Source organism: Chroicocephalus ridibundus, chromosome 15 (assembly GCF_963924245.1).
Source record: "Chroicocephalus ridibundus chromosome 15, bChrRid1.1, whole genome shotgun sequence".
Lineage (NCBI taxonomy): Eukaryota > Metazoa > Chordata > Aves > Charadriiformes > Laridae > Chroicocephalus > Chroicocephalus ridibundus.
Window position 1 is genome coordinate 6,223,627 of NC_086298.1, and position 18,860 is coordinate 6,242,486.

At 56.3% G+C, this 18,860-nt stretch overlaps 1 protein-coding gene and 1 non-coding gene across 2 annotated transcripts; one reads left to right on the forward strand and one right to left on the reverse strand.

The window, feature by feature from the left end:
- Positions 1–5,838: 5,838 nt before the first annotated feature.
- Positions 5,839–17,079, reverse strand: SLC27A4 (solute carrier family 27 member 4). The gene is made up of 13 exons (XM_063353268.1): positions 16,933–17,079; positions 13,958–14,124; positions 12,911–13,305; positions 12,064–12,222; positions 11,622–11,691; positions 11,422–11,513; positions 10,775–10,884; positions 10,146–10,355; positions 9,768–9,894; positions 9,452–9,589; positions 9,135–9,299; positions 8,525–8,671; positions 5,839–8,299 (listed from the first exon to the last, which is right to left on the reverse strand). The coding sequence occupies exons 2-13, from the start codon at positions 14,116–14,118 to the stop codon at positions 8,142–8,144; spliced, it is 1,932 nt and encodes a 643-aa protein (XP_063209338.1). The 5' UTR covers positions 14,119–14,124; positions 16,933–17,079; the 3' UTR covers positions 5,839–8,141.
- A 111-nt stretch (positions 17,080–17,190) lies between these two features.
- Positions 17,191–17,282, forward strand: TRNAR-UCU (transfer RNA arginine (anticodon UCU)). Its single transcript is given in 2 exon segments — positions 17,191–17,227; positions 17,247–17,282. It is a non-coding gene; the product is annotated as a tRNA-Arg (tRNA).
- The last annotated feature ends 1,578 nt before the right edge of the window (positions 17,283–18,860 follow it).

Consider the following 18,860-nt stretch of genomic DNA (forward strand, 5'->3'; position numbering starts at 1 on the left):
CTCTGCGCGTCGGAGAAGGCAGCAGTTGAGCATCCCCTTCTGCTCGGGGCAGCCTCTCCCAGCGAGCGCATCCCCACGGCACCGGGCACCTTCCAGCACCGCGTTAAACAACGCGGCTCACATCTGTCGCCTGTTTGTTTTCTCCTCCTGTCCCCAGAGGGAGAAGCGTGTGCGCGGGCGGGATGCAGCCATGGTGGTGACAGCTGGGCTGTGCAACGGCGCAGGCTTCTCTCCCCCACAACATGGGGCTGCAACTGGGCAGCACTGGTGGAAAAACTGCAGCCCCTTAACCGTCCCTCCACTCAGTGGAGGGTTTGGATTTAAAAAAGACATGTATGCGTGCACACATGCACATAGAAATGTAATATATACACATATACAAGATGCATTATGTGTAAGGGGCATAAATTTACGCAGACAGATTGCTCTTCGTTTATGCTAACGGAGGTCAGAGTATGCCTAACCCCGAGAGCAGAAGGTGGTGGTGTTTGTAATGGCCTTTTGTTCTCAGAGGAGATCATTCTCTGGGCTGGGCCCCAGGAAAGGCTGGTCCCCAGCGCAGATGAACGCTGCCGTTGCTGCCCGGGTTACGTGATGGCAGAGACGTGAAGCTGTTGACCATGGTCTTCATCCAAAAATTCCAGCTGGATTTTAAATATTGCTAAATCCCCTAGCTTTTAAGTATCTCAGAGATACGGCCCAGGATGTTGAACTGATTGTATGGGAAACCAGCTGAGGAAAGAAGCCTTAGACAAAAATCTTACTTCATTACACTTCAGAAATGACTGAAGCACTCTTGTATACAGAGGATCTGGTAATCTGGACTCCAGATCAGTGTTTGCAGTTATGGTTTTATATGAGCTACTCTTCTTGCTTCCAGAAATAATTTATGAGGCCAAATAATAGAAGAACTGGCTCCTAAAAGAATCTCAATTCCCTAGTTATAGAAATACAACAAAATATTACAGATTTAGTGTTAGTATTTCCCCATAAAAGCAAAAAGAATTTAAAAAGAAAGAGATCGGTAATCATAAATACGAATTTGGCTCATTCGAGCATTCAAAGCCAGTTACTGTTAACAATTGCCCTGGAAATGCAGTCAGCAAGCACATGAGATATGGGGGACATTTTTATGGACATCGTGTGCTTGGGAGAGGAGCGAGTCTCATCTCTGTGCTGGGTGCTGAAATCAGAGCGTCACAAATCCTCCGGCATGTGCTTGGGGATGGGGAAAGCAAAAGTGTAATCTCCTCGAGAAAGTGTAATGCTGACATTATTATTTCTAAAATGCTGTGAACATCGATGGTATTTGATAAACGGGTACATAAAGCAAAACTAGATAAAGACAAGGCTCCTGCCTCGAATGCGTACCCCCGGTTCAGTTTGCTGTAACACCGTCGTCTTGTTCAAACCCAGGGATGTGTCACTGTGCTTTAGTTAAGATAAACTTCTCGTTTTATACCCAATTTTCTACGGCAGGTCCCTCACTCGATCCCCAGCGTAGGATGGCATCCCCAGGTAGCCATGCTGCTCACCCCGGTTATGCTGGGCAAGAGGCAGCTGACCAGGGTGCTCCGTCTGCGCCCGCCTTTCCCCTCCCACAAAGTCAACTGCACCAAACAAAAGAACAGGTTGGAAATTGAGCCTGGCAATAAAGAGCGTTTAATTTCTTTTGTCTCAGTTCTGGCTTGTTTGGGTTTTTTTTTTTGTTTTGGTTTGGTTTGTTTTTTTTCGTGCTGTTTGCAGGGTTTTTCTTTCCCCTTGAGCGCAGAAGGGGCATGCCTCTGTCCCTCCGCTGAGGGTTTATTCTGGAGGAAACGGTTTAGGTCGCCATCACGTTTTACAGGGAAACATAGTTTATAAATACAACAGGGCCCAGTGCTATGAGGAAACATTATATCAGAGAGCCCTGAACTGACGATTCAATTATTTTTCAATAAAACATCAGGGGAATGCGCAAACAGCTGCTCGCATCCTTCCACACAGCAAGTCAAACTTCAAGGGGAACAATAGCTGGCGAAAGGGGAGCCATCGCGGAGGCGGTGACAATGGGTTTCCTTACTCGGGGCTTTGTTTGATTTCCCCCGTCTCAGTTTTGAACTCCCTCCGCCGGAGAAAGGCGAGGGGGTAGGACGGGGAGAGGGGGAAGCAGGCAGAGGGGAAGGAGGGTCAGTGGGAGTTAAAGCCTTTTGCAGCCTTTCTCTGCCATTCATGTGGTAATTGGGTGTCAAGCAGAGATCAGTAAGATGGAGCCCGGCCTCTGTGCCCGGGTTAAACTGCAGCAGAAAGAAAGCGGGAGCTGAACCGATGGAGGCCTGAATGTCATTAGGGCGGGAGGAAGCGGCTCTCCCCCAGGAGCCCTTCTGCCGGGGTACTGGGCTGGGGAGGCCGCTTCCCATTCAGGGCATCCCTGAAAGCGGCCAGACAAAGCGGGAGGGCGGCCGAACAATGCCGCACCCCCGGCTCTACCTTCAATAGGGAGCTCTAAACAGGCGTTTAACCTTCAGAATAGCTGAAAGTGATACTCAAAGCTGAGGAGGTGGCTGGCCCGCCGCTGTTAGCCTCTTCCTGCGGCCGAGATGGAGGCCACTTGGATGGCCGGAGGCGAGGAGGGAGGCTCTGGCCGCCCTCGTGTCCTCGCCCCCGTTGGCATAGTGCTGGGGGCATGCAGGGCCCCATGCGGTGGTGGGAGCCATCACCTCCAGGGCAGGACAGACCCTGACTCCTGCCCAGGCTGGTGAGATGCTGGCATCCCTGGGGAGGGCTTCTTGGCACCCTGGAGGAAGGCAGAGCCATACCGAGGAGGGGGACATGGCATAGCAGGGGTCGTATCCCACTTCACAAGCCTGGGATCTGGGGACATCTGGGCAATGACCTCCTTTCCCGAGCAGGGGGATGTCCTGGCCTCAGGCAGAGTCACCATAGCCTGTGATTCCTGGGGTTGCATGGCCCCAACTGCCCAAAGCTCTCCCAGAGCATGGCCTGGCATCATTTGTGCCTATGGGTGGGATTTCTAATTAACCAGGAGAAAAGAGGGACAAACCCCAGGTTATTTTGGAAGGTGGGATTTGCCACTGAAATGGGCCAGGCTTGAAAAGAGCAGAGCAGGACCCAACCCTGTTCCCCGAGCCTCACCCAGCCACACAGCCTGGCCATCCCCTGCTGTTCTAGAAATAAGCAGAAAACGTCCCTAAAGACATTTGCTTCCCTAGAGAAGCCTTTCCGCTTTAAGGAGGAAAGCTGCTGGCCCTTCCCTGCCGGGATGATGAGACACAGGCACTTTCTGCACACCATCATTTTGGTGGAATCCCCTGCAACGCAGCCCCTTCAAACCGGAGAGGGGGAGACGCCGTCCCTCGGCCTGCTCCCGGTTACGCTGGAACCACCCAGGGGAATTGCATATTTCCATTTCTAAAGAGCGCACCAAAGGATAGCCCCTTCTTTAGTCCACAATATTTCCCTGTTGCTGCTTAAAGGCAAAGCTTGCTCACCAGTGTGCGGAGGAGAGGGTGGCTGTCATTGTTTGGGAAGACTCCAGCACGCCAAGAGTGGCAGGAGGAGGCTGGAAAGACGCAGCATTAAAGATTGTCACAGACTTTCTCAGCAGCAGAAATTAATTTCACCCAGAAAAGTCTTGAGCAGCTTGCAAAGCCCGCACCCGCATTTAGGCTAAAATACTCTCCAGTTCTGCACACAAAGCATGACCTGGCTGAGCTGGACCTAGAGCTGGAGAGAGATGCTGATCAGAGAAAAAGTTACAGCATCATTTTTCTTAATGTTATTGTCACTGTCGAGGATGCGGGGTCTGGGAGAAGCAGTCATCTCCGTGGTGAAACACACATTTGGTTTGTAAAGCTCTTTGGCTTTGCTTAAATTAATAGGCTAATAATAACCCAGGAAAGGATTTTGGTGTTTTCTTAACCTCATGCAAACAGCTTTTTAAGTATTTTAATTAAAAATAATACCTCATACTTTATATATAGTACTTTTATCTATATACAGCTGTTGAGCCAGACTTTAGCTTATCGATCAAAGGAGAGAGATGAGTCTCGCAAGGTGTCTCTAATCCCAGAAAGAGGATTCAGTTAGCTTCTTCCTTAAAATTGCACAAATAAAAAGAAACTAAAAAAAAAAATCAGACTGATTTTAATGATAAGCACTGGCTTCTTCTTTCCGAACACGTCTCTGCTGGAAGTGTTTTGTCCCAGCACTGACCTGGGCTCAGTACCACACTTGCATATTCCTGTATTCCTGGGCTGAGAGCTTCAGGGATGCTTGTACCTAGGCTTCATTTTTCCAGAGGAACCAGGACTTTAAAGAGCCCCCAGGATTTCAACGCAAAGCTGACAGCGAGCGGAAAAACTCTAATTAGTGTATCAGGGTTTTGCAGGGAGTCTCGAAGCACTGCCAACCGTGACACAACCCTCCTCAGTAAGGACAAACACAGCGAAAAAGGTGAATTGTCCCCAGCCACCAGATCTCCAGCAGGGACCAGAGCTGCTACTTTTAACTCCCCCAACGCTGCTGTGCCATCAGCATCGCCAGGCAGGGCTGCTCCTTACAGCATAACTCACAGCTGCGAACACACCTTCCCGGGGCTCCCCGGGGAAATCTGGCACGGAGACATGCGTACGTGGTACGTGCACCCCCCAGCCCTCTGGCACAGCACCGTGCTCCGTCGGTACCGCTGAGCTCTGCAGGTCTCCTCTATCAAAGTATCAGAGCCCTCCGTGCGGTTTGCTGGGCTGTTTCACAGTCACTCAGCATCCCCCCCGTCTCCCCAGGACAGGAGCTCTCACCTCAGGGGGGCTCCATCCTTCTCCTCCTGCCTGCGCCCTGCACATACAACCTTCCAGCCCCTCACAGCTGGCTGGGAACGCAGGGCTCGGGGTGAGCTCCATGCTATGCTCCGGCCCTTCAGTTGTGTCAGCACCAGCAAGGGGTAAATCCTGCTCCTTGCACAGACTTCGGCTGTGCCTATAATCCTCATTTATCTCCAAAACCCAAAAATACAGGCCCATCTCTGGATGGGCTTAATGCAAATAAATAACAGCCATACTTCCATAAGCTTCTAAAGCTATTTACAGCTGCATTTAACGGGCAGTGCCCTGAATGCAGAATTTGCTTGGCTTTTTTAGCCTAACTGCTCTCAGACAGGCAGAAACAGCCTTGCCCCACGGCCCCTCTGCCTTCTGTGTGCAGGGCAGCAGGGCCATCTCTTCCAGAAGGGAGAGCAGTGCTCCCATCTCCTCCTGTACCACTTCAAACCATCCATCTCCAGAGGATTCCGGGGAGGCTGAGCTTTCCCCATTCCCTTTAGCAGAGGGGCTGAGTGAGGCCGGGTGGTTCAGAACCAAAAGTTCCTCTCCACCTCAGCCAGGGTCTGACCTGTCCCCTGCATGGGTGACCCCCCAGCGCCCTGTGTCCCCTCCACCGCTTCCCAGGGCTCTGACCCCCCCGGGGGGGCCTGTGAGACGCCAGGGGAGCCCCTCAAGAGGTCCCCCCCGGTGAGACGTTTGCTGAGCCCAGCCTGCCCTCCACCGGCGGCTGCAAGAGGAACAGCATCCAAAAGTGGGACCAGAGCATCTGCAGATGCACCGGCCATCGCTGCACACCCTGCACCCAGGGGTGCTGCACCCGAGGCCGGGGGACACGCCCAGACCCCTAAATATGACACCCCCCCACCCACCCAGGCAAAGCCACCTCATTTGAAGGCTGAGTCCCATGGGCACTGCGAGGCTGTGTGGGCCCGTTTTCCACCGAGCTGGGGGGGGCCACTTTGGGACAGGGGCTGTCCCAGGAGCAGCGTCGGACCATGCTGCTCTGCCACTCCGCGCTCCCCCTGTCCCCGTCACCACCTGGAGCTGGCTGCAGCGACCAGATGCAGCTCCAAGCTGGGCCTTGCCCAGAGTCACCATGTCCAGGGGATTGAATAACTAAAAGCTTTAATTTTCATTTGAGATACTGGAGAAACCATCAGCTTGAGCATGCCTGAAGGTGCATCTGGTATATAATGGATGCAAATTTCCAGCACTTTTCCCATGGTGCTTGCCAGGCAATACACAACACCCAGGTTCATGCAAGACATTTCCCTCTGGTACCCACATACCATGATGGAGCCAGTTTCTCCTGGCCCTAGGGTTGGATGCAGAGGCTCTAAAAGATGGATCTAGCAGTGAGGAAAAGGGAATGGGTACCAAAAAACTTGTCTTCAAGGACAGAAATGCGCTGGGAGGTTAAGTGTGGCCACACATGGAGAGAAGCAGCAGGAAGAGGAAAGAGGGAACAGGAGAGAGGCAGAGGAGCGAGACTGTGCCAGGGTAAAGAGGGAGAACTGGGCCAGGACAAACTGGGATGGCAACGCTGAGAACAGGACCAGGAGAAAGGGGGAGTGGGGAGTTGGTGGAGGGTCTCGTCATGGGTTGTTTTCACAGAGTCATCAAACCCAGCAAGGAGGGGTTGGTTTCCCCCTGCTCCGAGAAGAGCTAAAGTCCGCACCGGGAGGTCACGCTCCAGAGTGGCAGTTCCCAGTTCCCAAAGCAGCATAGTCCCCCGCCTCCCTACACAGAGCAGGAGTGCGCAAGGAAGAGGTAGGAAATTCCAGCGTAGCCCATACTCGCATTTAATTGTGAGGAAAGGACAGACTGGGGCAGGCAGGTACGTTGGCGTGGAAGCACAGCTAGAAGAGCAGACATACCCTGCCCTCACAAAAGACAGATGTCATTGTAAGGAGAAACCCTGCTGAAAGCATAAAAACAAATCATAAAAAAAAAAAAAGAAGAAAAAACCCCAACCCACAGTCTTTCCTGGAACAGACATTTCTGCATGGTCTCTGAGAACTGGAATCGGACATCGCTGCTAAGGCTGTTTCACGTCAGACAAAACGCAGGGAATTCACATAGCGCAAGTCAGGTGTTTAACATGGACGCTTCAGTTCGGGGCCCATCTCCTGCGGCAGAACCAGGGATGGCTCTTGCGGGAAGGGATGCAGAGCACGCAAAGTCAGGCTTTCACAAAGACCACCCTCTGGAGGACCTCCTCTCCCCTAAGCAAGTTGCCTCCTCTGTTCAGGGCATAGACATCGCAGCAGGAAAGCCCCGAGAACTGCTCCGTGATGCTGAGTACATCTAAGCAAAGGCAAACCTTCATTCCCACTCTCCCACCTGCTTTCTGCAAGGAAGAAGGCGCACGAAACAAGGCTGCATCCACAAAAGATGAAAGAAAGAGACCCAAAGAAGTGTCCACAAGATAATGGGGTTCGCTCATGTCGTTCACCACAGAGCAAGGCCACAAGGACATATACGGCTGCACCCACGCTGGAAAAGGAGAATCAGTCCCAGACGAGCATCCCGTCTCCCTGTGAGAGAAAAGGACTCTCCAAGAGAGGACAGGTCTGGGCTGCTCCTCCACCTACTGCACAAACCCGGGACACATTCAGAAGTACAGACAATAAATTAAGATTGAAAAAAAAAAAGTCAGCGTGTATAATATATATATATATATAATATAATATAATGTGCGTGTGATTGTGAAAAATAGAAATGTCATCCCCAGGAGAGAGCAAGGCATGGCAGAAACACATCCCTGTCCCTCTCCCGAGCCCAGCACTACCCTGCTCCCCTGATTCACAGCAGAAACACACCGGCAGGGCCACGCAGGGGGCAGGGGTTGCGCCTGGCACCCAGCTGCCCTCTGCCAGCGGAGGCCCCATGCCAAGGAGGAGCTGGCTGCTTGGTGGAGGAGTGGGGAAAGAGCCCAGCACTGGTCCCTTCATGGCCTTCACAAGGAAGGGTTGCTGCAGGCAGGAAAATGGAAGGAAAGACAGGGAAAGCAAAGTGGAATGGCAGAGGCACCCCACCCCTCCTCAACTGGCCGGGGCCCTGCCCCTCCCATGGCATGGGACCGCCACCGCTGTACCAAGTAGAAAATAAAGCCATAATGAGTCTATGCTTTGGTATGTAACCATCCCCCTCCCCTTGGTCCCCCCTGCGTTCCCCTCAAACCATTATCTGTAAAACTTGTCAAATAAAATCTCTAGCGTGCCTTTATATCGCTCCTTGAACCTTTTCTTCCCCAGCGCCTGCCTTCCCCCCGCTCTTCCCAGCGGGATTCAGGGAGGTGCCTCGCTTGAGCCCCACCAGTTACAGCTTCTGTTCTCCTGACTGGATCCTGCTGAACGCTGCCTGGTCCAGCGGCAGGTAGCAGCCTTGCCTGGAGTCCAGGAAGTACAACCTGTCCTTCACCAGCGTGGGGTCGAAGCCCTGCTTCCGCAGCTCCATCTTCTGGAACTTGTAAGTGCCTGGAGCGGGGAGAGGAGCGGGAATGAAGGGTCACCAGCTGCACACACTCCCATCCTCACCACCACCGTGCTGCCCCAGACCCACCCTCCAAACCACCGAAGGAACTTGCTAGGGGGTCTATGGGGCAGAGGGGCTCCATCCTGACCCTATCGCAGATCAGCCTCTGTAACCAGGTTTCCCCCCGCAGCTCCATGCCCAGTGCAAGCGTGCATGCCGCAGCTCACTTGTCTTGGAGACTTCGTGCAGGAACCGCAGGAAGACGGGTCGCGCGTACAACGGCAGGGCCTTTTTTAGCTCACTGGCAAAGCCTTCCAGGTCACAGGAGTTTTCTGGGTCGGCGATGGCTGCCATTCCTGCCTTCCCTTCAATCCCTAAGAGGCAGAGAAGAAGGGAGAGCACTCAGACACACTGTCCCTGTAGCATCATCTCCCTCTGCCCCATACCAGCAAAGCCTCTGGCACAGATCCTGCTTTGTACTGAAGCACTGGTGCATCCAGCTGTGACATCGGCTGTGTCACCACCCTGTGGCTAAGGCTACCAGCGACACCCTGCGGTCACGGTCACCTCCTCCCGGAGAAGGCACTTGCAGCTTGTCCAGAAAGGACACAGGGTCCTTCCAAACCAGCCAGAATAAGGTCAAAACTTGAGGGAGGGAGGGAACCCTCTAGCTCCCGCTAGGCACATCCCTGGTGTCCTCTTCCCAGCTTGCCTACTGGGAGCCTCAGTCCAGCCCCTTGCAAAGGGACATGTCAATCTGGATGTGGAGGACATGCTCACATTCGAGTGACGGAGACCCGCCTGCCTCCCCTGATCATCCTCTTCCCTCTCAGCTACCTGGGATCTCCACCCCATAAACCACCACGTCCGTCAGGTTGAGGATGCGGCTCAGCGTCCCCTCCACCTCTGTGGTGGAGACATTCTCCCCCTTCCAGCGGAATGTATCCCCAGTGCGGTCCCGGAAGTACATGTAGCCGTATTTGTCCATCACTAGGACATCCCCTATAGGAAAGTGAGGAATAGGCAAAAAATTAGGTGTCAGAGGTACTAAGAACAACTCTGGAGCATCTCAGGGCAGTGCCACTAGCCTGGGACAGCCCCCATGCCCACCCAGGTACGGCTCTCAGTGTACGGAAGGGTCCTGCTTGCCTCACCTGTGAGATAGGCAGCGTCCCCTTTTGTAAACACATCCCTGGCGATTTTCTTGTTGGTGGCTGACTGATTCAGGTAGCCATCAAAGTGCTGCAAGGGGTTGCTCTTGACAATGCGGCCCACCAGCTGCCCCGGCTCCCCTGCAGGGAGAAAAGGGGGTCAAGGGGGGAAGCAACTACTCGCACCCAAGCAAAAAGGGTGTATAATGCGGTCGGTGGTGTTTCAGTGAACAGAGACTCAAACCTAGGTAAATTATCTTGAAGTATCGGCAAAGACTTGCACAGGGCTGAGGAGACTTATGCCTCTGGTTGCCCTCACCTGGTTTGCAGAGGATACAGACACCATCCGGCCCCCGGATCAGCTCCATGGTGTCTTCATCCACCCTCACCAAGCCGATGGGGTACACACCTGGTAGGATCCTGCTGTTGAAGCCGCATGATCCAACCTAGGACAGAAATTGCTTAGAGCCTGGGGTAGCAGGGACATCTCTCCCGCACCAAGCCCACTGCCGACATACATCCAGCATACCAGAGAGCTGGCACCACACAACAACAGCCAAAACTCCTCTGGGTGAATGGCAACCCATGCCAAGTTTCTTTGAGCAAGAAAGCAGGAGCAAACAGCCTGTCTGTGTTCCCAACCCTGCCCAGGCCACTAGGCACCCTCTGGTACATGGGGAGGGCGGTAGGGTCTTACATTGTTGTCGAAGTTTCCCAGGCTGCAGTTGCACTCAGTAGCTCCGTAGAACTCGGCCACCTGGGCAATGCCAAAGCGGGCCATGAACTCCCGCCAGATGGAGGCACGCAGCCCATTGCCCAGCGCCATGCGCACCCGGTGCTGCCGCTCCACCTCCTGGTATGGCTGGTTCAGCAGGTAGCGGCAGATTTCCCCGATGTACTGCACAATCTGGGAGGGACAGAGAAGAAAGACTCACTAGGATCTCTCTGCCAGGCCCGGGGGTGTTTGGGGTTTCTTCAGGGAAGGTAGGAATGGCACAACACACCCAAAGTCCCCTAAAGGGGCTTCAGTAAAACCCAGGAGTCCTACTAGCTCCTACCCCTCCCCAGTTAACCCACTCCTCCACTCTGTGAAACCTATCCGAAACCTCCTGGCTCGTGCTGGAGCATGGGAAGAGTTTGGACACGTGGGGTTACCACCCCAGGTGGGATGGACACAGCCCCACCACCTTGGAAGGCAGTTTGGGATGAACAAGCAGAACCAGGCCAGGCCTTCCCCTCTTCCAGCAGCTGGGGTCTCCCCAGCACAGCACAGATCCCCAGGCTCCACTCCCCAGTCCCGGCTGGCCCCTTGCCTCATGGCCTCACCGTGCAGTTGTACTTCACGCAGTCCTCCCAAAAGTGCGAGGCCGAGAACTTCTTGCGGATGACAATCGTCATGCCCTGCAGCAGGCACTGCCCGACCCCCACGATGTTCCCTGTGGAGAGGCAGCCAGGGGAGCCCTCAGTCTCCAGACACCTCCAGCCCAGCCCACCCCACTCAGGGAGAGGCCTGGCAGGACAAGGTGGAGGCCACACACTGGCTCACCACAGATGGGTGTTCACCTAGCCAAAGCCCCCAGTACCACAGGCACTGGGGAGAAGATGCGTGGCAGCAAGATCTGGGGCAGGGCCTTTGCACCCAGACATCCCAGCATGTCTCAGCCAGCCAGGTGGGCACTGCTTCCCCTTCCCCCCAACTTTCCATGTGGAGCAGCAATAAGGTGCAGCTATTCCAGAGCCAGGTTAGGACCTGGGATAACCAGCCCCACACACACTCCCCACTCCAAAGGTCAGCCAGATCGATTTTTGGCTCCCAGGGAAAAAGTGGAAAACCTCGGTCAGACACTGTCAGCAGCAGTCGGCTCCTCCTTGACATGGAGACTGCTGCCGCACCAGCCTCCAGCCTGAGCCCTGGGCTTGGCTGAGGGGAAGAGACAGTCCTGGCATGCAGGGCTCCGTATGGCACACGTTACCTGCAGCATGATAGAGCGGGAGACAGTTGTACATCACATCGTCGGGCCTCATGCGAAAACCGTAAAAAACTAAGCTGCACATGCGGAAGTACCTGGGGCAGGAGGGTAAAGGACATGTCAGCAGCAGGGACAGAGGTGCTGTGCTAGGGCAGAGCAGAGCTCAGCTCCGGCCTCCCCTGAGCCCTTGCCCACAGCCTTACCGGCAGTTTACCACAATGGCAGCCTTTGGCAGCCCCGTCGTGCCAGAGGTGTAGATGTAGAAGAGTTTATCTGGAGAGCAATGAAGAGACAAAGTCACATAATCAATCCAGGCGCTGGCTGAACTGGGAGAGGGCGACAAGTCAAATTTATACACTCTACTTGTGCCAGTTGAGCCAAAACTTTGTTATGTGACAGTGCAAAGAACATGCTGGCTTCACCCTGGTCAGATCAGGTCTGTTGGACACACAGAGGGCACAACAGGATACAGCTCCACACAGGGCCAGGCTTCAGACACCGGAGTAATACCTGCCCCAGACACCCCTAGGCCCTGCTGCAGATGTCTGCCATCGGCATCCTAGCAGACATTCTTGCCAGTATTGCAACCAGCTGATCCACAGAAACACCACCATGAGTTTGTCCCTCCAAAAGCTGATCACGTACCAAGAAATCCCTTATCAGGGGGGGTTGGCTGGTGCCGCTGGGCCATCTGCAGGAGGGGGTCCAGGTGTTTCGCACCAGGAAGCACCGACTCAGGGCTTCCTTCCCCAGACCAGAAGAGATGGATAGATTTCTCCAGGGAGGGCTGCACTTCCTGCATTGCTGAGAAAGTAAAGAGGGGAGATGGAGAAAGACGGCAGGGTGGTTACAGCACAGAGACCCTCTGCCCTCCCAGGAAGACACTGCCCCAGGTAGCAGTACTCTCGCTGTGCTCGGCAGAGTGCCCAAAGGGCTGACAACCATCCCAGGCAGATGTTGTTCCCATAATTAACAGGCACTGGGGCCACAGCCCAGGCCTCTTCAGGGACCAGAAGATCCTGTTCTCCACCTCTCCCCAGCCAAAATCTCTTTGGTGCCAAGAGGTCTGTTGACACCATCAACCTCAGAGGCGTGGGCTGAAACACAGGAGGAGCCGGAGTCAAGGTGCTGCAGGGATGTGGCTACCAGCCACGGAGAGCAAGGGCTGGCTCATCCCACATCCCATACAGTGGGGCAGGCCCGGTCCAGCCCAGCACTCCATGCAAGGGATGGACCCGAGAGGCACAAGGAAGGATCCTCACACCCAGGCTGGCCTGCTTGGGAGCCAGACAACATTGAACTCCAGATCCTGCCCAGTGGCCAAAGAGATCAACAAGAGAAAAAAACCCAGATCCAATGCCTAGAGAATTCAACTGTCTACTCTCTTCCAGATCCCTGCTCTGCGGTGGGCAGGAAAGGAGCACTAGATCCACAGACACCCCACCTCCTCCCCAAGTCCAGAGCACCCCTGATGCATCTGCCTGCCCCTCACCTTCCATCATCTCCACCCCAAAAATCACAGCCTTGGAGTTGGAGATGGTGATGCAGTGCAGCAAGGCCTCCATGCGCAGGTGGGAATTCACGAGGGCAGTCTCCACCCCAATCTTCGCCAAGCCGAGCCACAGCCCCACATACTGATTGCGGGACTCCATGAAAAGAGCCACCACGTCACCAGAGCGGAAGCCTTGGCCATGGAAGAAATTGGCCACCCGGTTGGAGTACTCATCCAGCTGCCGGAAGGTCCAGCTCTCGCCTGTGCCTTGGAAGATCAGCGCCGTCTTCTCTGGATATTTGCTCGCGGTTTTCTGGAAGATCTTGGCGATTGTGTTCTTCTCCCTCACGTGCCTCCATACCTGCCACTTCACCCGCAACAGGACCAGCCCCGTGCTGCCAAAGGAAGGGGAGCAAGAGGGCAGCCGCTCAGTGACCCCTGCAAAAGCACTTCCTCCAGCACAGCCAGCACAGGAGCTGCAACAGCCCAGCACTGCTCCAGGCCCTACTTAGGTCAGCAGCAGCTCTGGGTGCTCCCCTAAGCCATGTGGGCATAGGCAGAGGTGCTTTGCAGAGATGCTTATAGCCAGGAACTGATGGAGGTCAGGGAGAGGTGTGTTTTGGAAGGCTGCAGACAGGGATGTCCCCTGACCAAAGGGGCATCTTTGAGCCTTAGGTGTTCTCCAAGAGGTGCCACTGCTCCCTCCCCACAAATCCTTGCCAGGAGCTAGCACAGCCTGGTACCAACTCAGAACTGACCCTGCACAGGCACCTGGTGCCACGCCAGCAGCTTTAGGGACAGGGCAAAGTACAAGGACAGTCACTAGACTTCAGAGCTCAGCTGAAATCTATCTTTCCTGTGAAAACTTTGACCAAGAGTCTGGAGCCACCCGGGCGCAGCAGAGGGAGATCTCCTTCCAGCTGGGCCAGGTGCCAGTAGAAACCCAGGGCTGTGCAAGGAACTGGGGGCTGCGCTCATACACAGCAGTGCAGAGGAGCGGGCCAGGGGGAGGGTGGATGGTCGGGCCATCCCAGCTAGGACACCTACGTGACATCCCTTCGTATTGTCTTGATGAATATGAGGAAGAAGTCCCATCCACCGGATCCCAGGTAGAAGACAAAGAGAGCAGGGATGGCCTGGGCCCAGGACAGCTCCAGACTAACCCTGAAGAACAGCAGCAGCGCTGCAAAAGCAGCCAGACGCAGCATCGTGGCCTGAGGAGAGAGAGAAACCACGGTCATCAACCCACGCACACTGGACTTGGAGATAACAAATCCATGGGCGGGGGATGCGTTTGCATCCCCCAGTTTCCTGGATGAGGTCCCTGAGTCATCACTCCTCCTAGCAGCAAGGACGTAACCCAGCAGCCCAGAAATCCCACAGATGTAGCTTCATTGGACCTTGGAAATGGCCTCCAATTAAGCCACCTGCATGGAACTCCTTAGTGCCAGCCGAGAGCCCAGCCATTCCCACCTGGGGAGCCACATCATGCACACCAGCCAGTGACACAGCTACACCCCACCAGCATGAGATGCAGGATAAGTTCACTTCATGGATGTGGGAGTGGAGCCACGGCAGAAGACCCTGTTGATGTTTGGCAGGCATCAAGGCGATGCCAGGCAAGACTGGCTCAACCCCTCACCTCCAGCCTGGCAAAGCCCAGCTCCAAATTCCTCCCTACCCCAAGGGTCCCTCCATCTCCATCCCCATACCCAAGTCTCCCAGGCCCCCAGCACCACCTCTCCTGCACACCCGGCTCTAGGACAGCAAGCATGGCTGGTGGGAGAGTGCAGCTTCACGTGCTCCCCAACACAGCTCAGACAGGAACAGGGACAGGAAACACAGTCCTTTGAGCTCTGCTCATGTTTGCAAACCCTCGTGGCAGCAGGCTGTTTCCTGGTCTGGCTTTGCTGGAGACACTGACAGAGCAGGTCAGGGACAAGGCCAGGAGCAGGCATGTCCTGGCCAGGCTGGAGTGGGCAGAACAAGACCTGTCACTGCTGCCAGGAGCACCCAGACCCCCGACCCCATGCCCTGTGGATGGCAACTCAGTTTCTGGTACTTGCCCCCCAAAACCAGCACCTCTGTCCCCATCCCAAATACACCCCAGGTGTGCCTCCAAGACACGCAGGGGACTCTGATCTAGCAAAGGCTCTTTTCGGGTGACAACATGGGGCAGAAGAAAGTTACAGTGACATGACTCTTGCAGCTTGAGGGCTCCTAGATAAAACTGGTCCTTCCTGGCATGGATGCAGGCCAAAGAGGAAGGAAACACTCACGTCATTTCCCTTTCCCTCTTGAAGGTGGATCCACTGCTCCAAAGCTGGCAGCCCTGGGTGGGTTCTGCCACAGCCGGCAGGGCCAGGAGCCACGCTTGCAGCTTTCCCTCTGCTCACTGCAGTTCCCCCAGGTCTGGGGAGCCTCTTTGGATTTAGTATGAGATGCTGGCAGGGTAAGAGCTGAGGCAGCGCCACACAGTCACTGTGCCCTGGCATGTCACACAGGCTGTCTCACCTTTGAGCCGTGCCACCGGCAGCGGGCAGGGATGCACCAGCGATCAGGATGCCACTCCCAAGTGGGAGACTGGGGACATCCCTCTGTCCGCAGCCCCTGCCCAGAGATCCCCATTCATGCCAGTGGCCTCTAAGCTCTATCCACCAAACACCTCCCAGGTCTGAGGTCCCACATCACAGTTCCTCAGCCTTTTAGCAGGGAAGGACCCACTGCCTTTTTGCCCAGGAGCCCCTCTCTGCAGTTAAACAGGGCAGCTCTTAGATCACCACCAAACTGCTGTGCCTTGGCCAAGACCTGAGCCCTTTGTCACACGCTCACATCAGGCAGATGTGGAGTGCCAGCGGTGGAGAGCCACACTCTGTGTGGGCAGCAAGGTGCTTAATCTCCCACCTGAAGGCAAGACAGGCCCAGACAGGCCTCTGTTATCCTCTGCTCGCATCTCTGCCTTACACCAGTGAGAGATTACCGAGAGATAACCGGTGCCTTACTGCCAGAGACCTCCAGCCCTGCCGTTAAGGATTCAGGTCTTGTCTAGCTGCATCAGCACGGCGAAAATTAAGACCTGCCTGTAGCTCCACAGCCAGTGGGCATGAAGGCAAACTGCAGGGATCCTTCACCCAGGGGCACAGAGACCCGAGGAGAGGTACCAGCCCTGGAGAGTGAGTCCCAGGGGAAACGACAGGCAGGTGACCGGGCTCTGAGAAGCCCCAGCACTAATGGTCAAGCACCAGTGGTCAGGAGATCGCCAGAGGCATCTCACTACCATGAACAGCTGGGGAGGCACCTGTCCTTCTCCCTTGGGCCCTGGGCAGGGTGATGGGGATGAGCCCGCCGGCCCCGGGGAAGGACGGGGAGGGCAAAACGGGACCCCCGTTTTGCCCTCCCCGTCCTTCCCCGGGGCCGGCGGGCTCATCCCTAGCCCCATATGAGGGGGCAGAAGGACGGGGAGGCCCATCGGGGCCTCACAGCGTGGCTGCAGCCGGGACCCTCCTCCCCTAACCACGGCCAGGCCTAGGAACCGCCCGGGGAAAGCCGATACCCGGCGGGGGGAGCTCTGCAGCCCGCTGAGGAGGAGGGCCACGGCCCCTCATGAGGAGACCGGGGGAGGGCGAGGAGCCCTAATACCTCATGAGGAGCCCGAGAGGCCCTAGTACCTCATGAGGAGACAGGGGGCCGAGGAGCCCCGCTACCTCACGAAGAGCCCGAGAGGCCCCGGTACCTCATGAGGAGACCGGGAGGTTGAGGAACCCCGGTACCTCATGAGGAGAGCGGAGTAGCCGAGGGGCGCTGGTACCTCAGGAGGAACCCGAGAGCCCCCGGTACCTCATGAGGAGACCGGGAGTCTGAGGAACCCCCGTACCGCCCGCAGGGCCGCGGCGCCTGCTGAGGAGACCGTGGGCCACGGCGGACCCGCCCGGCCGCCCGCGGGGAGGCAGCGTGGCCGCCGCGGCGGAGCAGAACGGCGCCGGGAGGTCACGGAAAGGGGGAAAACGGTGCCGCACTCTTACCGGGCTCCGGCGCGTCCGCTGCGGCCCGGCCACCTGCACCGGGAGCGGGGCCGGGAGCGGGAGCGGGGCCCGCCCGCCGCTGCGGCATGGGGCGGGGCGGGCGCAGCGCGGCCCGCCGGGAGTTGTAGTCCCGCCCGGCGCCACCGGTCCGGCCCCGCGGCCGCGGGTGCGGTCCCGAGCAACGGCGGGGCGCGGCGCGGGGCGGGGCGCGGGGCGGCGCGGTGGGAAGAGGCGGTGAGGGCGGCGACGCAAAGCGAGGGCTCTGTGGCGCAATGGATAGCGCATTGGACTTCTAGCGCTGTGTGACGGGAGTCATTCAAAGGTTGTGGGTTCGAGTCCCACCAGAGTCGCATTTTGCCGCCGGGGCGTCGGCCACCTCTGTCTGTGTTCCGCGGCGGTAACGGGCCGGGGGGGAGCCCCCGCCCCCGCCCCCGGACGCTGTCACCGACCAGCGCCCGGCCGTCCTGGGGCAGCCCCGCGGGGGGGGAGCAGCTTTTTCGGAGCAGGGCCGGGTGCGGCCCGGGTACCGGGGATGGACCCCCTGCGGGAGAGGAGCCCCAGGACACAGCTCCTTCCGGGGAGTAATAAACGCGCATCGGTTCGGCAGCAGCACCGCTTCCCTCAGTTATACTGTAAGTTATATATTATAACAATAACTTATTGTTATCGCATCCCCCCAGCAGCACAGGCGCACAGCTGGTGGCGGTGGTGGAGCTGACACTCGTCCACAGTGAATAAGTCCCCAAAAAAATGCATTTTTGCATGACTTGTGTCTGACCTGCCAAAATCAGCCCCGCTCCCCACCCTCCGCTGACGCCGCCTTCCTTCTTGCAGGCTCGACGAGCGACAGCCATGGCGAACAGGAGCCGCAGTGGCTGTTAGGTGATCCGGCCGAGCAGATGCAGTTTAAAATTACATTACATGCCATTTCTGTACCGCTGGTACCAACACACCCGGCAACACGCGGCTGTGCACAGGCGGCACAACCGCCGCCGGCACCCCGAGCGCTGCACGGCCACGCTAAATAACCCAAAGTGCAGCAAAACCCTCTTAACGACCATCATTTCCCACATTTGCTTCCCTGCTGCTTGCAGCTTCTGGAAGCGACGAATCTTTGCTGCCCTTCGGTTTAACCGAAAGCTCTGACACATTTCCGATGAAAAAAAGCACATTTCCGGGTCATTGTAGGGCCAAACACTTCTTTCATCTCAACCAGTGCAATAGGACAACCCCGTCTCTGTGTTTTACTGGCAGCTGAAGGGGGTATTTATATGATATCCTTTATTATCTGGTTGAAATAACTCTGGAGGCCAAGGGGAGGCATTAGCCCAGTTTGGGAGAAAAACCCGAAGTCTGGATGGGATGGGGATGGAGGGAGAAGTTGAAAGCAGGGAGTCAGGGGAAGCTGGAAGGAAGCCAGTCTCTCTGCTGCGCCATCTGCTCTTGAACGTAGCCCAAAACCCAAGAATTTTGCCCCTGCTCAGCCTCCTGGAACGGAGCAACTCTGACCCCCAGTCGCACCAGTAGCCCCTGCTCCTGCCTGTCCACTCCAGCATCCCACAGGAGACTGGGATGGGGCCAGTGACGCTCACAGCAGGGCAATGCCATGTCCGCTGGCTGTGCAATGTCCCCCTGGGACCACCAAAGCACCCCAGTCAGAGCACCTGCTCTTTTCCCCAGGAACCAGGATCGCCTTAGGAAGCCCCTCTCTTGCCCCGCACCCTGTTCTTCCCCTGCCCAGGCTTTTGTGCAACAACCACAAGGAGCTGCTCAACAGCCCAGCACCCCCAAATCCAAGCTGGAAAGATGCGGCTCCGCAAGCCCACTTTGTGCCCTGGTCCCCAGGGATGTGTGGCCACGCACGTTCCCTGCCGGCTACCACCAGACAAAGAAGAGCAGACCCCACTGGAGCCGAAAAGGGACAGGGT

Bases quoted from the DNA above. Each gene is read 5' to 3' on its own strand.
- SLC27A4 (XM_063353268.1), bottom strand. From the start codon at position 14,118: ATGCTGCGTCTGGCTGCTTTTGCAGCGCTGCTGCTGTTCTTCAGGGTT. The intron at 12,223-12,910 runs GTGAGGGGCAGG...TTACTTTCTCAG, and splicing joins TGGGGTGGAGATGATGGAAG to CAATGCAGGAAGTGCAGCCC. The intron at 8,672-9,134 runs GTAGCTGAGAGG...TCTGCCTCTTAG, and splicing joins TTATGGGGTGGAGATCCCAG to GGATTGAAGGGAAGGCAGGA.